This window comes from Cyprinodon tularosa, unplaced genomic scaffold, assembly GCF_016077235.1.
Source record: "Cyprinodon tularosa strain WSP-4 unplaced genomic scaffold, ASM1607723v1 ctg384, whole genome shotgun sequence".
Taxonomy (NCBI): Eukaryota; Metazoa; Chordata; class Actinopteri; order Cyprinodontiformes; family Cyprinodontidae; genus Cyprinodon; species Cyprinodon tularosa.
Window position 1 is genome coordinate 68,114 of NW_024039101.1, and position 22,742 is coordinate 90,855.

The window sequence follows — 22,742 nt, forward strand, 5'->3', positions numbered from 1 at the left end:
CTATGTTACACATAGACAGATTTTATTTGTCATTTTGTTTACACAAGTATAAGTGTAAAACAAAAAGAAATTTAGTTTGGAAACAGCTCACTGGACACTTTCCTCTTTCAAAAGTGCAGCCTTGAAAAATAGTAAAAATGACTGTAATTTTACAGTTCTAACAAATTTTTTTTAATATATATATAAATAAATAATGATAAAATATAATAAATATAATAATAAAATATAATACAATAACCCATTTCTACAAAACATTCAGCAGTCTAATGGCAGTAGGATAGAAGCTGCTGCAGAACCTGCTGGTCCTGCATTAAATGCTGTGAAGCCTCTTCCCAGAGGGCAGCAGGGAGAACAGTCCATGGTGGGGGGGTGAGGGGTCATTGATGATGTCACGGGCTCAGGACACGCAGTGCTGGGATGAAATGTCTTTAATGGAGGGAAGAGGAGCCCCCATGATCCTCTCTGCTGTTCTCACCTTCTTCCAGTCTGAGGCGCTGCAGCCTCCACGCCACACAGTGAGACAGCTGCTCAGAACGCTCTCTATGGTGCTTCTGGAGAAGGTGGGGAGGATGGGTGGGGGCAGGTGGGCTCTCCTCATCCTCCGCAGGAAGTCCAAGCGCTTCTGGGCCCTTTTGACCAATGAGGTGGTGTTTACATTCCAGGTGAGGGTGTCTGTGATGTGCACCCCCAGGAATTTGGTGCTGCTGACCACCTCTACTGCTGAGCTGTTGATGACCAGTGGATAGGTCATCAACATGGTGGTTAGGCCGGTTCTTCCTGAAGTCCAAGATGATCTCCTTGGTGTTCTCCACATTCAGGATCAGGCTGTTATCTCTGCACCAGTTCACCAGCTGCTCCACCTCCTCTCTGTAGTCCTGGTCATTGTTGTCTCTGATGAGGCCCACCACCGTGGTGTCGTCTGCAAACTAGACTGATGACATCAGAGGTGTTCTGTCCAACGCTCAGGTGGAGAGCAGCAGAGATGGCGTCCTTAGTGGAGGACATTCCGTCGGTAGGGGAACTAGAGTGGATCGAATGTTGAGGGGAGAAAGGAGACAACGTATTTTTTCTTACCAGCCTCTCAAAGTCTTTAATCATGGTGGGAGTCCGTACAACCGACTGGTAGTCATTAAATGAGGTGACCTGAGGCTTCTTTGGGACCGGAATGATCGAGGCTGATATGTCCCTACTGCATGTTAGCACTCGGGATTGGTCTAGTAATGTGTTACAGATGTCTGTCCGGACACCAGTCAGCTGACCTTCACACTCCTTGAGTACCTACCCAGGTATGTTGTCGGGACCTAGGGCCTTCCTTGGGTTCACTCTCCTCAGAGTCTTCCACACATCAGTTGTGTCAGGCACAGTGCCTCCTCTCCCTGATGGGGAACAGCTTTCAAAGCTAGAGTACTGTTTAGTGCCTCAAATCTTCCAAAGAAGTTGCTGGTCAAGATTCTCAGTCATCCAGGTCATAGTCATTCCAAAAAAGTAAAAAAAAAATCCCGCTAGACTCCAAGTTTGAAGACGTTTCACTTCCAAAGAAGTTGTTCCGTCCATTTAGGAAGTCAGCATCAGCTACACCCACTGGGGGGAGGGTGTGTTGCAGTCAGTAATTGCCGGTATGCCTTGCGACATCCTCCTCTTGTTGCTGGCATTGTATAAAAGGTCCTGCATTTTTCCGGCTGTGGTTCTGCTTTGCTGATCTGACTGTCCTCAGTACATCTCTGTCACCAGACTTGAAGGCTGAGTTCCATGCTTTTAGTGGTTGCTAAACCTCCCCAGTCATCCAGGCTCGTTGGTTGGCCCGGGTGGTAATGTTCTTTGTGGTGCTGACGTCCTCAATTCATTTGTTGATGTAGGCTGACACAGTCATGGCATACTCATCAATATTCCAGTCAGAGCAGTCAAAACAGTCTTGGAGTGCCCCCTCAGACCACACCCTGAACTGCTTCACTGTTGGTTTTGCTCTTATCAGCAGGGCCTTGTATGTATGTATGTATGTAGGAATTAGCATGACAGATTGGTGGTCTGAAGAGACAAGGTTGGGCGGGGGGCTGCTCTGAAAGCATCTTTGATGTTAGAATGTTCTGTCCTTGAGTTGCAAAGTCCACATGTTGGTAAAAATTAGGAAGAAGAGTCTTCAAATTAGCCTGGTTGAAATCCCCAGAAATGATGATTGCAGATGTGAGTGCAGTTTGAAGTTCAGAGATAATGTGACCCTTTCAGGCTAATGGTGTTGTCCAGTATGGATGAGTTAAGCCATGACTCGGTCAGGATGATATTGCAGTAGTTACTAAACTCCTTTTATGAATAGAGTTTGAGTTGTAAATTATCCATTTTGTTGTCCAGTGAGCAGATGTTGGAGAGCAGGATTGAAAGGATCAGCAGTTTGTAGGGGTTTGTAGCCCGCCTCTGCTCCTGCGTTTTCATTGTCGTTCACACCATCTTGCTCCTCCTTCAGGCGTGTGCTGCTCGACGGGTCTGCTGCTTTGTGGGCCTCTGGGGCATTTGCATGAGAAAACATTGGGAAAACATTAGTTGTGGCACACAACAGGCAGGTAATACAGGGGTTAAACAGACTCACACATCATCAATAACGATTATCCTAACATTATAAAGTAAGTTCAATGCTTCATCGTGTTTCTTCATGGTTAAAAGCTGTTCCTTAAAATGCTTCACAGAGTGGAGAGCTGTTAAATATCATGTCATATTTTTCTAGAATTTAAGCAGTTTTATTACGCTAAACTATATTTAATATGATTCTTTAAACCAGAAGCCACTTCATTGCAAAATCTTAAACCTTTGCAAACCAAAAAGCTAAGTCCGTGTGAGAAGCTTGTTGTAGATCAGGGGTGAGCAATTCCAGTTCCTGAGGGCTGCTATCCTGCAACTTTAAGATGTGCCTTTGGTTCACCTGGATCAAGTAATTATATGAGGAACTGGCTGCATATTGAGGAGGTAACTAAGCCATTGGATTAAAGTGTGTTGGACCACGGATGGATTTAAAAGTTGCAGAATTCCGTCCCCCAGGAACTGGAATTGCCCAAGCTGGTTATTTATGGTTAGCTTTTTTTTGCCTCTCCCCTCTGTTGACCAACTGTAAAATAGGAATGGGTGGACTACCAACATTGCTTTAGTGGCCATTGTTTAGTTGAAAAATTATATAGAAGCAGTGACATTCATCAACGACATAACTCAAATGATTTGTATATAGTTAATGACGAACATGGTTCTTTGCAGGGTGGAAAGGAAGGAGCGGGCACGTCTAAAAACTGTCAAATTTAACGCCGATACAGGAATGACTGAGTCAAAGCTGGTAAGTGTCTTTTTAAGACCTTAGACGAATTTTATCATTTTATAAATGAGATCCTTTATGAATCCCCAAATGTGTCTTTGTGTCAGAATTCATCTTTATAGATTCCCCTTGGACATTTGTTTGTCTTATTTTTTTTTTTTTGTACCATCTTATCTCAGGGAGACATTTTTCTTACTTTTATTTGGATTATACTGTTAAATATTTCTTCTATTGCTTTCTGCACAGCTGTATTTTGAGAAAAATTAACATATTAAATCATGTTAAAAAAACTTGTGTGGGACAACCTTGCCTTTAATGTCAGTGAGATGTCTTTGTGCGATCAAAATGCAATTCTACTCATGTTCCACTTTCAAGGCATGATCACTTCATTTAAATTTGCTTTTAATTTGCTTTTTTTGGCTTAGGGTACCATTTTGGTTTTTTCACATCTCTGGCATGGTTTTAAAGCTTGGCTTGTCTGTCAAATGGCAAAGAATTTATGAAATTATAGAAATGTCACAATAATAAAATTTGTAGAACGATGGGCTAGTTTAAAAAAAAAAATAAGAATGACATATACAGAAGCTTTATGTGTTCATTTCTTAGTTTTATGTCTTGGATTTTTTGTCTGTCACTTTTTTATACATATATATTTTTTATAAATATGAAAAAGAAAAAAAAACAGAATTTGTTGAAATTTTTTTGTCAAATTAAATCAAACAATCACACTAATAAACACACAAAAGGAGCATATTCAGTTAGTCCCAGTAAAAGCTGAGCCCATTGCTATGGCCAGGAGAGAAACAGGACAAAGCACTGACTGATCTGCCTCCAAATTTACTTTTAGATATTCTAAGAACCACTAGTTACAGCTACAATGTAGTTTGCCACCATTATTGTGGAACTGAATAGATGAATGACTGAATGTAGTGTTGCGCTATGTTCAAATCCTCTGACTTGAAAAAGTGCTATATACTATAAGTACAGGCCATTTATTTTTGAGAAATTGAGAATCAAATTTCTTTGCAAAGTGCACTCCAGATGTGCTGAGATTAGGGCTGAAACAATAATAGGATTAATCCCTATTATTATAATAACTGTCAACTAGTTCATAAATCGATTAATATTTAAAAGGTGTAGAGAATCTAAAATGTGCCTTTATCTGACAGAGCAAAACACCTGAGCTGTAAATAAACCAAAATTGTAAAAAAAAAAAAATTACACATTTTGCATTTAAGTTTAAAAAAAACATCAACTTTTTTGTCTGACAATCTGCTCTATCCAGAACTCCACGAGTGGACAGGTTTTAGTTTCACCTGGTTTAATTTAGTTAAAAGTCATCTTTAAGAAACATATGGCTATCTGATTATGAATCTGTTGGTGAACCTTTCTATTATTCGGTACGGATCCAATGAGCGATATTTCTCAAGTAGCATGCACAAAGGTGTAAGCGCTCAGAAAGGAAGAAACCTCTAGCAGAACCAGGCTCAGCGTGAGCGGGATCTGCCGAGGCCGACTGGGGTTCAAGGAGACAGAAGCAGACATACAGAAATAAGCATAGATACAAAAGGAACTTGTCAACCAGCCCCACAGGCGGCCTCATCCAGGAAACACATAGCCAGATAGACGAGCTCCGAGCCAGCTCCCATGTCAGAGGATGAAGAGAGCACATCCAGTTAGTCACAGTCAGAGAAACAGGACTACACTGGAAAACAAGCTGAGCTCCAACATCTAGAAACAAAGGTGTTGATGGCAGCAGCACAGCTGATATTTCTCTCCAGGATGGAGTCACAGCCAAACAGGAACAGACCAGATGAAGCTACTATGAGAAAAAGCAGAGAGAGCAGAACGTTAGAGATTGAACTAATAGATTCTGCAGAGTGGGAGAATAGAGATAGAATGAAGCAGAATGATGAAAAAGGGGTCCCTATGTCCTCCAGCAGTCTAAGCCTATAGCAGATTAGCTATAGAGATAGCTCAGGATAACCTGAGCCACTCTAACTATAAGCTTTATCAGAAAGGAAAGCTTTAAGCCTAGCCTTAAAAGTAGACAGGGTGTCTAATAAATCATAGTGTACCACCAGTCTATCATTCAGACAATCACTTTCTGTAGTATCATTTTTTATTGTTTTGTTGTCTTTTTATTTATTTTTTACAATATCCTACCTGTTTTGCTAAAATCATTCCTAAACTCGGCTGGATTTTCACAACTAATAAACAGAAGTTTTGTGGCGCTCCTGTTAAAGGAATAGTACACCCAAAACATGATTAGCCTTCATTTTCTACTCACCCCCATGCTGAACAACACCCTGGAGTACTTTTTGATATCTCAAATGCATCTGGAGATCTGGGAGGCTTCTTGCTGTCTGCTGACATTCAAATAATGGAGGTCTATGGTGACCGAGACAGAAAGGTCCATAAAACATCAAGAAGCACCATTAGTACTTCTTAAAAAACACATAATTGGATAAAATTGCCTTGGTGACTTTTGACCTCTATGCCTTTTAAGCAAACAAAACAGTTGCAACCTTCACCAAACATAAAAGGTTTTTAAAAAAAATCATATTTACAGATTTATCATATTGTATTTATTGTATTTGCATTTTCTGTTTCTATGGTGCGAATAAATAAGTTACAACTTGCTAAACATACAGGTCTCTGAAACACTTCCCAGCTCGGTTTTTTTGCTTTTTCAGATCATCAAACAAATTTCAATGAAGCAGTTTAGGAGGATTTCATATTATAATAAAAAAAAAAGATATCCAAACGTAACTGGTACTCTGGAAAAAAAGTAACTGCCTTGTTCATTTTATCCTGAATAAATGAATTTATTTACCTGAAGATGTGATAAATATTTTAAATATAAGCTTTCTGACAGCTGAGAAATCAAAATAAAAGAAACATCTTCGACTAAATGTAGCTAGACAAAGTCATAGACATCTTCCAGTCTTGAAAGTGATAAAAAGAGACTTTTCAAATGCAACTGAGAAAAGCAGATCATGAATACCAGCGCAGATTAGCAATGCAGCTATGGTGTTACTGTACAAAACAACCCAAAATTTTACAGCAAAGCAGCCTTCAAAATTCCTCATAAATTCTTTTATTTAAAGGAGAAGTCTGGTGAGGAAGGAATAATCAATGGATCATTATTTATACCTAAAACTAATATGTTCGTAGTGATTTAATAAATTAAGTATTAATCAATAAAAAACATATGGTTTTCGTGGCGATCACTGAGTGTGGGAGCAGCCATTTTTGCCCAGATGTAGTAGCCCCTCCCTCCTGCCATCTTCCAGCAGTGACGTCACGGTGCGGTAAGCCTAGCACCATTCTCCCCGCTTTACAAGCAGAATCAATGGGAACTACTAGACACATCTGCAATCAACAACAATTATTGAAGATTTCCAGAGGACTTCACCATTGAAATTCACCAGAGCTATAGTGAAACTGACAATGCCCCCGTGCATGGCAGCTGGATGTTGGAATACATCGGGTAAAAGTGAAAAAAAGAGTTATTCCACCTTTCTGATTCCTGATCCTCCACGGACAGGTTGGTCGTTGGATCGCCAACTTGAAGAGGGAGGATTTGCCATCGAACTTCTGGCCAGAGAAAAAAACCCGTAATATGTAGCCAACATTTGGAAGAAGAATGTTTTCAAGATGACTTGGATAATAGCGCGTTGTGACAAACACCAGATACAGCACTGGGACTTGATCAACAGCCGATACCGCACCGTGACGTCACAAACCAGTAGGTGGCAGTAGTGTTCTTTGACAAACATGGATGCCTCCAGTAAAGCACATTCACATGAAAATTACTCTGAATTAAAAACACTTATTAGTTATTGAACAGTTTGTAATAATTTCATATTTAAAGGACTTACCAAAGTTTGTATACCAAAGGGGACCAGACTTTTCCTTTAAAGATTAAAATGCTAGAGACTTGAATAAACTCCAGTGAATACTGAGGATAAACAGATAAGATAAAAGTAAAAGCTTTTGGAAGTTGAGTTTCATGTTATATCTTAGACTGATAGTGATTGTCATTCAAGTAGCATTATAGAATAAAATGTTTTTAGTTTTTTTTTTGTTGCATAGGTTCAGAAGAGGTGCAAAAATAAAACAGCAGCAGCATTTTGTGTAAAATAATTAGCAGAATTGCAACAAAACCTAAAATATTAGAATAGAAAAATTGTGTATGGAACGGACATTGTCACAAAAACTAACATAAAATATTTTGAATTTTCTTTTCTATCTGACATAATACCAACAGTTTGGTATTAGTCCTAAACATCATCTCTTTAAAAGATCCAGTGGTGTTTCACTGTGAAGGTTCTGAGCTGCTTTACTTCCCCAAAACCTGGACAACTTTTTGTAATTTCTGTAATAATGAATTTTGCTCAATTTAAAAGAACACTTGTAGCAGATTTATCAAGTTTGACTCCTCATGAAGTCTCACAGCTGTGGAAGATGCCAGGATTGTATGTGGGGGGTATAAACGTGAATTAAATGGCCTCTTCCCTCCAATGAAAAAGGAATACAGTAATTCCTATGCCAACACAGTGACACCGTATGTGCATGGCTGCAGCTTTGTGCACAAACATTTGCTATTTTATTAAAAATTCATCTATTCATTCAAATAAAAGTCTTTTTTTAAAAGCACCTTCTTACATTTGGACAGGTTTGGAGATGCTGGTGACAGCAAACATTCAAAGCCCCACAGCTCTGGAACTATTGTAGCCAGAGGTCTGAAATTTTCTGCATTATTTGTGATTGACATGATGTAGAACAAATGTAATACAAGGAGACATACCTATTCTCAAGCATGTCTTTATTACTGCTGTTCAAGAAAAACCTATTATCGAAAAAACTATTTTTCAATAATAAAATAAACAACTTTGAGTCATGTTTGAACTGATGTAGCTTAGGCTGTGTTTTACTCACCCAATTTTCATTTATATTTTCAGAAACTAGAAGATGTTAGCTTTCAATGATTTATCACACATATAATGTGGCCTTACAGTTCCTTAGTAATTTGCTTTTCTATTTGAGTATGCAAAACCGATTAGATTGGGTGGGTGTTTAATGCTCAGGGGCCGGTTTGGGATTGGGCCGTTGGCTCTGCAGTAGAACAACAATCAGAGCAGCATGGTCGCCACATGGCTGAAAATATAAGGTTATAGCCAGATACAAAAAAATAAAAAATAAAAAAGACACGCCTTTCATTATCAGAAAATAACTTTGCCCAGAAAATTGGCTAAGCTTGATGAAAAGTGCCTCTGGTGAGGTTTGTTGTGTTTTTGTTAACACATTTTCAAAATGGTAAAAAAAAAAAAAAAATCATCATTAAAAATATGTGATTGAAAACACCTAAAAAACGATATATATATACAAGATAAACTTCAAATATTTAATTAAATATTATCAATAAATATATATTTTTTACTGCAGTCAAATCTCAATTAATTTAACCAAAGATTTTTATTTGTTTCATTATTTGTAATAAAAGTCTGCTTTTAGAAGCAGAAAAATGAAACCCCTTAGTAGGTCTTCTCTGTGATAATTTTGTTTATTAATAAATAAAGTGTGCCTGTAGTTAAATATCAGTATAAATTTAAGCCACCTGCCTGATTTTTCCTTAATTACATCCTGCAGTTAGAAATAGTGGTTTTCCACAGGTGATCTGCAAGCAACTCAAACTCATGCATTTACCAGGGCTGGGCGTTAGGAATTAAAAATATGATCTATTCACCGAAGCTTATTCATCCCATTTTTTTTCTCGCTTATGTTTCATAATAAAATCACATATATTGCATTCAGAAATTTTATTTGATTTCATTCGTCCCCTCTGGGACGTGACCTTAAGTTAAAGGGCAACAAAATTCCAGCTGTAAAAACTATTTGTAAAACAATCATGTTTCCCAAAAAAGAAGATATAACACATTTAATGTTTGCAGCTAGTGGTATTACACAATCAGCTAGTTTATCAGTTATGAGTATCTATCCAAGAACAAAAGGGGATGAACTGATGTTGCTCTAGTAAAAATCCTGTAAAAACTTTAGTCTCTGATTATTTCTGATGAACAGGGCAAATTGGGCACATAGTTATGGACAGAAAAATGAAAAAAAAAAAGAGTAAAAGAATGGGACATCTATTATATAACCTGCATTAGTGATGCTGCAGGATATACACTTTGTTTAAGAAATAATCATAAGCATAAAAGCAATTTAATGAAGTGTAATTTTTGCCTCTACTTACTTCAACACTTTACTCCCACCTGAACCATAGTAATTTACTCACCAGATTGTCTTTTACAATCGGCTCCACCTGTCAGCCTACTGTTCTGCATATGCTGCCAGTGAATTTATGGCACCTCTAAATCCAAAAGAAGCAAAGTTTTTAAAACAACTTGATGTCCCCGTTCTTGCATGCTGCAAAAACCATGTAGAAATAAGTAACTTTCTCTTAAATTAGGTGTATTTAACCTTAATTTGAGTAGGTAAATAAGATGATTTGCCAATGGAATGCAGATTTTTACTCTTAAAATAAAATTATTAGATAATTTGCACTTGGAATAAGATTGTGTATATTGTCTTGTTCCATTGGCAACATGTCTCACTTTTTCCTCCTCATTTAAAAAATGCACCTATTTTAAGAAAAAAACAACTTATTTAGAATTACATTTTTGCAGTGCAAACATCTGCTTTGTCTGCATGAAGCTGACAGTCATGCCTGCATGCCACATGTTTTCCTTTTCAGTCATTCACTGACAAGCAAAAAAAGCACTTCACCTTTACCCGAAAACCCCCATTCTACAAAAACAAAGAGGGTCAGCAAGATGGCAGCGATGTACAGCGTAAGTAGGCTCAGACACACAAGCACCTCCACACAGGTTCAGTGTAGTCTTTATCTCCTTCGTCCGTTTAATCCTTGCAGTGAGAAAAACCGCTTAAACTCTTGGTCTTGTTTTTTTATTGCTGATCATTTTCCATGTTTGCTATAACAGACTGATCATTGTGATCATCTTTATTTTTCTCCCATATGTTGACAGGCCACCTACTTTCCACCGAGCCTTCGTTAAGATTTAGTTCCATTTGGCCAATGATCTTGTATTGTATGTGGATTCCCTGTCAGCTACATGTATTATTTATTACAGGAGTAGATTTGCAGGAGCAGTGCTTCCAACATTTTGAAAATGCTGCAGCTTTCCCCTCTCTTTTTTATTTTCTTCTCCGGATCTTTTTGGATGATCGATAGGACATCGTTGGAATATGTGATGATGGGTATGGGACCAGAACATTAAGTAAGTTGGTTCAGAGAGGATATCTCACTTATGTTCAGCAGAACCACCCTACCGAGCGTACTGAACATATATCGTCCATCCAACCATCCATCCATCCATCCATCCATCCATCCATCCATCATGGCTCTCAGACATATATTGTATAGTCCTAATTATTTTTTTTAAGTGTATGTATGAGCAAGTTAAGGTTTATACCATGGTAAGCTGACCCTTAATGGATTATGGGGCAATATGACACTATATACTACTAGTACATCACTTCTCTAATTGAATGTTTTATCCTGATTGATCAATTCATGTCATTCTCTGTCTGTTACATCATTTTTATAAGATTTTCAGCACCTTTCTCTGTATTATGCTCTATATGTCTAACCATTGTTTCCTAAGAGATGTTTTTCTGTTTTATTGGATAGGTTGTTCCTTGTGTTTTCCCCGTGTATGCCCCTTTAATCACTCTCTGCTCCACCTGTGCGCTGCTCTATTGAAGTAGTCGGGTTACTTTTGTTCTTCACTGAATCCTCTACTTTTGTCTACTGTGTCCAGTCCAAATTTATGCGCTTTTGCAAACTCATTTTATTAAAGTCATCAACTCAACATGCTTCTTCCTAGTTTCTGTCTGTACTTTGGTCTGGAACTAAAAAAAAAAAGGGTTAATCTACGGTCATTTGGGTCCCTGTCTGGGTTGTTACCCACACCCAATCAGAACCCATCTCCAGTTCAATTCAGTTCAATTTAATTTATATAGCAATTCACAACACTTCCTCTCAAGACACTTTGCAATTCAACCAGATCATCCAGTCAAATTGGTTCAAAAGTTTCTATCTAAGAAAAACTGTCATGGTGCAGGACAGAAGGACCCAGTATCCAAGGCGAGACAAACAGTGGGTTAACTCAGAGTTTATGAAAATCAAGATCGGGCTTTGGATCCACAGTATCAGCGGCTACCGCCCATCACTGGAAACTCTGATTAGTGACCATGATAATCTGACGGTTGATTATCCATTCAAGTCACTAACCTGGTTTAACAGTCCATCTCTTCAGAAAACGAGGTAGTATTCAGCCGGTGGGTTGCCAATGAGATGTGGCAAGACCGCCCAGAGTGTCCCAGATGCTGCAGCCCCAGAGAACATGCAGTAATGAGAGCAGGTCAGGGATACCGATCGAAACAAGAACAGGCTGGCTCAGGGTTCCAGGACCCCATAGGTAGTGCAGGCAGAAAATTCACATGGGAACAGCCAGGTACAGTGGTCGAGAGGCAGAATAGGTCAGGATATCAGGAACACTACAGAACGCTAAAAAAAAAACGCTCTCTCCACTGAGCCAAGACAGGAACAGGACACGTTCAGTGGATAAGAGACAGATCAGGATCATGAAATTAGAAACACTACCAAACCCTCTTTCACCTGGCCCCTGAGAACGAGAACATGAACAAGAGCATCAGTGTCAAAAATCTTGCCATGATGGCTGGGACTGAGCCGTATGAATAGAAGCAGCAGGTGGATTAAATGAGCAGTAATGAACAACCGTGAAGATTTAGACAGTTGAATGGAGTGAGCAATTAGGCCAGCTGTCAAACTGTTTGTTTGATGATCCAAGATCATGACAAAAAACACTTGATTGCATAGACTCATTGACTAAAGCATCCTTCACAGCTTATCAACAGTGTATCTCAGCATGACAGCTTCTTTTTAATGGCAGCACATCTAAATACAGTCTGTCTCTGCAGCGCAGATTGCTGCCTTTTCCTTCTCACCACAGGGTCCACCAATGTCAAACCCTCTAGTTCTGCACCAGATGGATCTTGCAAGTCTAAATTTGAATAATGCACTTTTACAGCTACTGGACACTGCAATTCGACAGCAGTGCTTTTTTATACAGCAGCATCAGAACCTTCCAGGTTTGTTGCTGAACCACCCATTGCTGCTGTCACAGTCATTGGCCTAGCTCTGCAGTTTAGTCTCACAATTTCAATTGTACGACGTAAGCGTAGCAAAGTACTGTTTCAGTGACTACAAGATGCTAACAGTCTCCCCTGGAGATGGTTTATCTTGGGTTATAGGCTGAAGTCCTGCTTGGAGGAATGGGGAAATTCTTCCTTTTATGTGACATTAAAGGAGCAATGGGGAAAATGATTTTGTCTACCAGAGAACTGTGGCAGAGATCATCACTTTCAGGTCCAAGCAGTGATCTGTAGCCAACGAGGGCCCTGTCATTATTTTAACTGATGCTATATCCAAAGGGCAACATGGTGTCTTGCTCTGAGGGTCTTCCCAGGACCTCTGCTCTTATCTTGAATGGGTTTAACAACAACGCAGCTTCTTTCTTTGAGGGTCTCAACAACCACTTCTGTTTTTCTGACACCTCAGATGCTGTCTCTAATGCCTCTGCTTGTGTCACTAAGCGAATTTACAAAACCTCTGCCTCTGAGGGTCCTCAAGACTCCTCTGCCTCTGATAGTGAGGCTAAGGCTTCTGCCTATGATGGCTCTGTCTCTGAGGGTCAGCCCAATGCCTCTGCATCTGCCTCAGGTCCACCTGACACCTTCCGCTTGCCTAAGTCATCCATGTGCTGCAGGACCAGTCACAAGGTCTCTATCACCATTGACATCCCTGCAAACCCAGTTCCTCTGTCTGTATCAGAGTTGGCTGATCTCTCTCTGAAGGGCCCTATAAGTTTCTTCATCATCATCATTCACATCATCTATGCTCCTGGCTCTGTCATCATCATCCCCATGTCATTATCATCATCATATGATGATGATGATAACCTGAGTTCCAGGAGCCCTTCTAGGATAAGCCGACTCATTTTCATGTACCTGAGCGAATCCAAGTTGACCCACATCCTGTCCTAATTCCTGAGTTGTCTCATAAGGGAGTCCTGGCATCTGTCTGCAAATTGGTTCAAACAATCAAACCCTTACAATTAAAAATGGCGAATGAATTCTGAAGGGAATAATTGTTTAGGTTTATTAAATACACTGAAGATATTGGTGGCTGTAGGTATCAAAATACCATTTTTCTAGGATCGATAAAGAAATTACCAAAGGGTGTCAATATTCTTCATTTTATGGAAACAAAATAAACTTTAGAAGTAATTCCAGAACAGATCTGGTCTTCTTTTTTTGCTCCCTGAGTGTCTTTAGGCCATGTATTCTGATGCTGCTACTCCAATGGCAAATGGCAGAATATCACACTCTCCACAACAACTTATAGAAGCTGTTGAAAACACTGAAGGACATTAACCTTCTCAAAGCTCAGTCTGCTCACTATGTTCTTGTAAATGGCTTCACAGTTGTGTCTCCAGTCCTGTTTGTTGTATAGGTCAACTCAAAGGTATTTATGCTGCCCTACCACGTAAACTTTTTCTCCCATGATAGAACAAGTCTTTCACCTGTTACTTTTTTCTCATTAAATATAGTTGTTCTCCTTGCTTTATTCATATTGAAGATAAAATTCTTCTTCACACAAAGGCCATAAACTGATCCGCTGGTTGCCTTAGCCGTTAATGCTTCTTTTCCATCTCTGATTCAACCCATGACAACAGAACCATTCGAGTATTTTTGCAGATTACTAGTCTGTTTTTTACGGGAAGCGCGAGTGGGTACAAAGTAATAGTAAGAGTACAGTGTCGTGTGGTGCTCCTGACTACCTGGTTAGGCAGTTGACTCTTTAGTTTCTAACTTGTTTCTGTTTGTCGAGTATTCCAAAAAATAAAAACACTGGACTTTGTTTTCCAAGCTTAAAGACATTTCTCTTCCAATCCAGGAAGCTTTTTCAATTCAAAATGTCTGAATTAGTAGTAAGTTCCAAGCTTTATAGAGAAGCCCAACAAAGCATTGTTTTGGCATAGAAATCATACAAATTGAACTGGAATAACGGGTCCACCCCTTAGTAATGGGGAGTCGTTTGGGTTCTTTGTTTGGCTGCAATAACCCGCTATGGGCCTATACATCTGAAAATGGGGAGTCATTAGGGCCATTGTCGGCTTGGTAGACCAGGTGAGATGTCTTGGTCCCCGAAACGGCGATGAGGATTATGATAGCGGGAAGGAATCAACTCTATCGCTGCGTTGTAGGATTTTGAGAGCTGAAATGTGACTTCAACCCCTCTGTTTAAGGTTGTTTTTTCTTTCTTAACATAAATGTTTTCCTTCACCCCCCTTTCGAACCACCTGTCTTCTTTGTTCAAAATGTGAACATTCTGGTCATCAAAACAATTTCCTTTGTCCATAAGGTGTAGATGTACTGCCAGGTCTTGTCCTGAGGAGGGCGCTCTCCTATGTTGAGCCATGAACCTGTGGAGAGCTTGTTTGGTTTCTCCAATATAAAAATCAGAGCATTCCTCACTGCACTGAACTGCATACACTGCATATACCACTACCAGTGTATTTCAGCCCACGGAAAAGTTTTTGCATTTGGTTTGAATTTCAATTTTTTTCTGTTCTTTTTTGTGTTTCTTTGATATTTTCAAAATGAAGGGACATTTTAAATGTAGTTCTTATAGTTTGAAATTTAAGAAATTATATTTATTTGACTTAATTTACAAAAGTTCAACATTTTCGTTCTAATATTTTCTATCTGTATCTCTCCAGGAAGTCAAGAGGATGTAGGTCTCTCATATGAATCTGTTTTACGCCAAGAAAGTAAGTTCACTGAATAACAAAGAGAAGAAAACAATAACCAGAGGAAAATTCATTGAGGACATAACTGGGAAAAAGGGGATGTCTGGTCAAGCTATAAAACAGCCCTGTCAGTTAAACCCAGTTTGGCAATCCAGTTGTTGACTGAGGAAATTCTCAATCATTAAACTCTCATCTTCTGTTTTCTTTTTTGTATTACTATTGGAGTTATTGCAGTCTTCCTGTCATCACTGCATTATTTCCTCCACCTGCAGACCCAAGGTGCCTATTAACTGGCCACACCAAAACCATCAATGATGCCTCACTCAAAATGCATCCCCAAATGAAATCAATTGCTGTTTGTTGACCCTTTGGCTTACATGCTAGAGCTTTGTGTCTTTATGAAGAAGACATGCTAAAAGTTTAATTTCTGCACTCAAAACTCCTTTAATTGTATTCACAATGTAGCTTTTAAGTGTTTGAACACAAAACAATTGCAAGATCTCTTTGTGACACCATTTGGAGTCTCAAAATGGAACCTTCGGGAAACCAGTCTATTTCACAAAGCGGGTTTAATTAAAACTCTACCTTGTTAACCATGAAAGGAGGGAAACTCAAGAGTTTTCAGCTTCATGAAGAGAGGTTTGTCAAACTATGTGTAGCCACCAGTAACACTAACACTAGTGAGCGCTACAACCAACCGCTTCATTATCATCACAATAAATTGTCATTATTAGTGGTTATCAGTCCCACAGAATGACTTCAGTGCCAGCAGTAGTGTAATGGTCCCTGGACAAGTGGGTATACATGTACTGTTTTTAATGCCCAGAAACAATGACATGTAAGACCGCTCGATCTACACTACCGTTCAAAAGTTTGGGGTCACATTGAAATGTCCTTATTTTTGAAGGCAAAGCACTGTACTTTTCAATGAAGATAACTTTAAACTAGTCTTAACTTTAAATAAATACACTCTATACATTACTAATGTGGTAAATTACTATTCTAGTTGTGAATGTCTGGTTTTTGGTGCAATATCTACATAGGTGAATAGAGGCCCATTTCCAGCAACTATCACTCCAGTGTTCTAATGGTACAATGTGTTTGCTCATTGGCTCAGAAGGCCAATTGATGATTAGAAAACCCTTGTGCAATCATGTTCACACATCTGAAAACAGTTTAGCTCGTTACAGAAGCTACAAAACTGACCTTCCTTTGAGCAGATTGAGTTTCTGGAGCATCACATTTGTGGGGTCAATTAAATGCTCAAAATGGCCAGAAAAAGAGAACTTTCATCTGAAACAGTCTCTTCTTAGTCTTAGAAAAGAAGGCTATTCCATGCGAGAAATTGCTAAGAAATTGAAGATTTCCTACGTCGGTGTGTACTACTCCCTTCAGAGGACAGCACAAACATTACTTTGCCATTGCTACCACTGTGCTTCCCCACCCTGATGTTTATACTGGTCTTTTGTTTTGTTTTTGCCTCTCAAAGACAGTCCATGTTGGGAAAACTGTTTTAACCCTATGTAAGCGGGATTTCAAAAACAAGGGCTGATTTTTATTTTCTGACAGTTCAATAAAAGTACAGAACATTTAATTTCATGGAAGACGGATGAAATGGTAAGTCTGCTTAGATTTAAGGATATGTAACAGGAGCAAACTCTTTTTGTTTTTTTTTCCTCTTCAGTTAATTATGCCAGACCAGTCATAATTCTTGGACCCCTGAAGGACAAAATCAATGAAGATCTGATTGCAGAGTTTCCAAGCAAGTTTGGTTCTTGTGTTCCACGTAAGTTGCCATTACAAATGAGGTCTTACAGCTGGCAGTGAACAGACAAGCAGTAATTAGTAATTGAGTTATTGCGTTTTATGTGTTTATGTAATGCAGAAAGCTTGAATTTTTAATTTATCTTAACTTGGTTCCAGCCTGGGAGACATTCGATTTCCAGTTTTGCAGATTAAGCTCTAGGAATTGATGTCCTAGAGCAGGGGTCTGCAACCTGCGGCGCCAGAGCCACTCTTTGGACCCCCTACAGCGGCTCTTAATAGTGGCTAAAATATATATAAAGAGCTAAATAATGTACTAGTCTTAAATGTTTTCTTAAACACAAGATGGAAACAAATGACATTAAAAGAACCAGAAATATGTTTTTAGAAGCATTTTTCTTTGAATTAGCTTGGAATTTATGTGTTCAATATTAGTTTAAAAGCTAAAAAATACATAATTTGTTGGCAACTAATTTCCCATATGAGATATAAAAAAAAAATAGGCTTTTTTTTTTTTTAAAGTCAGGTTATATTTTCAGGCCCTAAACAACTTTTACTTGGTCGGATTCGGGGCTAAATGGCTCTTGGGATATGAAAGGTTGCAAACTCCTGTCCTAGCTCATTATAGTTGTTTTCACAATGTATTAATCATGGAGTGGGTTTATGTATGAATCTTTATTGGAAAGGCTTAAGGCAATAAAAATATATGCAACGGACACATTAGACAGAAAGAGGGGGTTAGAAAGGGAGAGGGAATAAGAATTAAGGGGGAAGAGAGGGAGATCAACGAAGAGAAAAAAAGTTGGTGAGAAAAAGAGAATAAGCAACACATAAACTATACAGTAGCTTCAGGAAGTTGCCTCCGCACCTGAAACCTTAAAAATATTCCTCCAACAAGTGACTTCTAAAAAGCATTTCCCTCCACTGTTCCAGACAAGCCTGGGATGTTGCTTTTAAACTCACTGTTTGATTCCCTTATTTTGGATGGTTCCAGTGGCGGATCTAGAAAATTTTACATGGGGGGGCAAAGGGGTGGCAAGAGGTCTTGGCAGGGTGGCAGAAGTAGACGGTACATGGGAATCCTTATATGTGAGCTGCTTTAACCAAATAAACACAAAACACTTTTAAACTACAGTAGTTGTTGTTTAATCATGCCCTTACACACTACAAAGTTTTTCTTTTAAATTCACAACAGAATAAGCAAAGTGCAGTGATCGAACAAAAAAAACCTGCATCTTTTAAAAAGTAAAAGTCTAACAAGCAAAATCCCTTTAATGTATTTGTTATAATAATTGTGTCCAAGATGCAGTGGACTACAAGTATGAAACAGCGGACAATACTCTACCTAAAAACTTATGCCCTGAAACCACAAATGACCCATGGTCAGCCATTTCTTTAAGAAAGCTTAAGGCGACGGTTGTTGTGCTTAGCAGCAAAACGTTTTACAAACTTATCTAAATCTGGTGCTTTTGCACGCTGTTTCTCAATACTGAGAACAGCCAGATTTCTCAAACAGGCATCTGCCATGGTTGAGCGCAGGTGAGTTTTTACAAGCTTTAAAGTGGAAAAGCTTCGCTCACACCCAGCAGTACTAACTGGCAAAACAATAGCAATCTTGCACAGGCGAAAAAATTCAAAGAAAACCTCTTTAAAAGGCACCAAGAATGTCACAAACTCCGTCAGACTGGACGGGTTTACTTTGCCGTTTGCTCTGCTTCTTTCAAGAAGTCTTTTTGCCTGGTGTATCTCAGTTTTTAAGTCTTGCCAGTCAGAGTCGTATTCCTCAGCCACTAACAAAACTAATTCTTCCTTTAAAAAGTCATTGTTGGATGGGTTTAAAGCTTTTATACCCCTCATAATTTTACTACTAGAGTTAGAAAAGCGCCTGTCCACTTCACTGATCATTGAGTCTATGATGGGAATGAATATACCTATTCTAAAGGCATCTTTGCTGTCAATGTGTGTTTGCTGTCCAAGTGTAGATGTTACAAGAGTATCATGTAGTATCCTAGATGTGTGTTTGGTTCTTTTGGATTTGACATTAGTAGAAATGTTACAACCATTGCATGTGTCAATTGCTGTACTCCACAGGTCATTAAAGCTCTCCTCTTTACGATAATCTTCCAATGTCTGTCTGAGGGTTTCAGTAAGGTCAGCTGCTTTGAAATTAAAATCCATTTGAGAACGAAGTCCTCTTGCGTCTACAGCTCTCTGTGGATTAGCCTCATCCGAAATTTCATCCAGCACTCTTATTACTGCAGGCAGCCTGTCCATAAGGTTTCTACATGCAGCATAGCGACAGGCCCATCTAGTGTCACTTAGCCTAGGAAGTTCTCGTGGTGGCACACCACTGAACATTTCTTTTTGAACATCCATCCACTTAATGTGAACATATGAGCCTGACATGAATGTGTACAGTCTTTCCAGCAAAGTGAAAAAACATGCAGCTTCTGGGACATTTTTTACACTGTCCACAATGACAAGATTCAAACAATGTGCCCTGCAGTGAACATAAAATGCATGTTTGGCAACTTCTTTAACCCTTGTTTGGACCCCAGAGCACCTGCCACTCATGACTGCAGCCCCATCATAGCCTTGGCCTACCAGATTCTCTTTGTATTCCAGTCCATACTTTTCTAGACATGAAATAATTTTCTCTGTCAAACTTACTGCGTGCTCTAAATTCTGGTACTCAAGGAAGCTCTCCTGAACCACACCATTGTAATAATATCGTACGACCAGAGATAGCTGCTCCTTTTTTTGAATGTCTTTAGTCTCATCAGCTAAAATAGAAAAGTGCTCACTTTCTTTAACCTCTTTTATAATTTCCTCTCTCACCATTTCTGCTAAACACTCCAACATCTCATTTTGTGTGCTTTTGCTTGTGTATTTAGCGTTTCTGGGACCCTGACACAGCCGCTTTTTCACTAAGGCATCATGTTTACTCACAAGATCTAAAATCTCAAGGAAATTTCCTCTGTTTTTTGAGTTTTCTGATTCATCATGGCCACGTTGGGAAATATTCTGAGTGGCTGTCAACAGCAAGGTTTCAGCTAAAGTTTTGATATACTTTTGATTTTCGATTACTTGTTTCTGATTTTCATCTCCCATCATTCCCAAGACAGTTGTGTTTTTCTTGGCCATTCTTTTAAACTCACTCCATGCAATCATTGCATTCACATGTGTGTCTGCTCTGGAATGTATACTAAACCCACTGTCTTTGGAAGTGGCCTTCTTCCAGTTAGAATAGCCATTTTCTGAAGTGAATACACTGTTTTTCAAATGTGCAAAATGTCTGCATGCAAAGCAGAATGCTGCATCTTTAGACATGGAATATTCAAGCCATGGCCAAGAACTGTACCACTCCCTGTGGAAGCTTCTTTTTGCTGCTCCATGTTGTGTCTTTGGAAATGTCTTTAAATCAGGCTGCACTGCTGCATCACCTTTGCATTTTGATATATCTTAAAAAACAGAGTGCCAAATATGATTATCTAATGCAATTGAACAGTACATGGACATAGCTAATGCCTATGTGGCATTACATATATTATCCCTCTGTATGGCAATTTATATAGAAGAAGAATAAAAACATACCATGTGGTCCAGGGAGAATTTCAGGTCTACCCTCTTCCTCTCTGTCATCTTCCTCCTCCTCCTGATCATTCCCTGCGTCTGTTCCTCTCTCTGAATCTGGAGCCTCCTCTTCATCTCTCACTGATTCTTCTTTTTCCTCAGCTCCTGCACTTATTTCCTCATTTCCTTCACTCATTTCTGTGTCTCCTTCATGTATTTCCTCTTCTTCGTCACTTATTTCTGTGTCTCCTTCAGTCTTTTCCTGCACTGACCCTCCTGGGCTCTCCAGTTTACTGCCTTCTCCCTCATTTCACTTGCGCTCTTCCTCTTGTGTACTTGTTGGAATTTTCTTTGCAAAAAAGCTGGTTATATCCCCACTTTTAGCCTTCCTTTTCATGGCTATGAAGTAATATTTGCATGCAAAAGTCAATATGTGAAAACCTCTGGTTATCCTTGTATTTCATTAGCCTACACTGTAGGGCCATGGAACTTATAAGTTAAGTAGCATATACTACAATACCTATAAATATATATATATATATATATATATATATATATATATATATATATATATATATATATATATATATATAGGTATTGTAGTATAGCCTATATAACAAATATAAATGAGTAAGATTTATCACATTCACACACCACTTATGTTTAGACTACTTATTTCTATTGTATTTGTTATTTCCCCAGTTATAACCTGGTTTCATTGCTGCGATATCTGAGAGGAATTGGATTTATAGGACTGCTCAGCTAATCAAATCAACACTGTAGCCTGCGTGTTGTAACGTAACGGCGGCATAACGGTTAACATCAGTAAATCAGTTAACGTTATGGATACAAAAAATATTTTGTATTTTTTTATTAAGCTCTTTTTTTCTTTACATTAATCAAAGGGAAGAGTGCTCTTACAAATCCCGAGGGAAGGATTTGACCGACACACTCGCTGTTTTTGCTAATCGTCTTTAGCAGATATTGACTACAAATGTAACTTTTAAGTGAAACGTGTGTTTAAACTACACCTGGTAAAAGTCACTTCACCTTCAGATGCCCTGGGACAGCTCAGTCTCTCCAGTTGGTTTGCACACTACAGAGCCACCGCGACGCTGCAGACTGTGTGTGTCAGACAGACTGAGCGCGAACTGCGCTCTGCACGTTTGAATCAGGGGCGTAGCTAAGTATTTGAGGGACGGTGGCAAATAATACATTAAAAATAAAAAAACTAAAGTGCAACCTTTTGGTAAATGTATTGTTTTGAGAAGCCTGTGAACATAGTGGCAGGTTGTTTTTACAGGTACAGCTTTTGGATCATCAAAGTTAGGGGGGCAGCTGGGGGGGCAAGGCTCTATATTGGGGGGTCAGCTGCCCCCCCTTGCCCCCCTGTAGATCCGCCCATGGATGGTTCAACAGCTGGCTGGAGGAAAGCATAGATATCTTCTAAAAGGGAAGACAGTTTAAGTCTTTCAAATCAACTAGTGATACAAAGATCGCATAGTCGTATGTTCTTCTTGGTTTGTCAGGTTTTTATTAACTTCATTGCAAGCTATATAGATGCTGATCAGATAGCCTGGTTTCTCTGTGCTTCAAAAGTTTTTAAGCAAGTTTTATTTTTGCATGTTTTTATTTATAACATTTTCATTTCATCTCATTCTTGTAACCAACAAAGCTGCTAACAGTTCAGGGTCTAAAGGTAAGTGAGCAGGAAAATAAATTTTAACTCTGTTAATCCTGAAATTCCTCATTTTTAAAACAGCTCCAGAATTCAAAGTTTTTATGAATTCAATTTTATTGATTCCAAGGAGCAGAGAGGGAGTTCAGATTGGAATGTACCGAGACTAAAATGTTTTTTTTCCAACCTAGATATCTGCTTAGTCCCATAGTTTTCCAGTCCTACCATGCTAATGACAATCTAAGACAACTAATTTTGCATTTAGTTACTACCATCTGTCTATACAAACCAATAGCTGGTTCTGCTAGCATCTAGGAAGCCTTTCTGTCTCTTTAACAGTGCTTCAAGTCTCTACTACTTTATGTTTTTCGTATACTGCTCCAAAAATTCAGTGAACGCTCAAATAACACATCCTAGATCTGAGTGAATGAGCTGTTCTCGTTGAATACTTTATTCTGTACAAAGTTCAATATGCCGACAACAAAATCATGCAAAAATCATCAATGGAAAT

The 22,742-nt window shown here is 38.9% G+C and overlaps 1 protein-coding gene across 5 annotated transcripts in view; it reads left to right on the forward strand.

Annotated features, from left to right (window-relative positions):
- LOC119791196 (disks large homolog 2-like) overlaps positions 1-22,742 on the forward strand; it is a 76,914-nt gene that overhangs the window by 48,649 nt on the left and 5,523 nt on the right. For 2 of the 5 annotated variants that reach the window (XM_038297150.1, XM_038297155.1), the window contains 5 exons: positions 3,238-3,313; positions 10,053-10,149; positions 15,187-15,237; positions 16,901-17,002; positions 22,229-22,252. In XM_038297150.1, the coding sequence (XP_038153078.1) occupies positions 3,238-3,313; positions 10,053-10,149; positions 15,187-15,237; positions 16,901-17,002; positions 22,229-22,252 (350 nt within the window). Of the gene's footprint in view, positions 1-3,237; positions 3,314-10,052; positions 10,150-10,550; positions 10,597-15,186; positions 15,238-16,900; positions 17,003-22,228; positions 22,253-22,742 lie in introns of all 5 variants that reach the window. The other 3 variants (XM_038297152.1, XM_038297151.1, XM_038297154.1) reach the window with 3 other exon arrangements.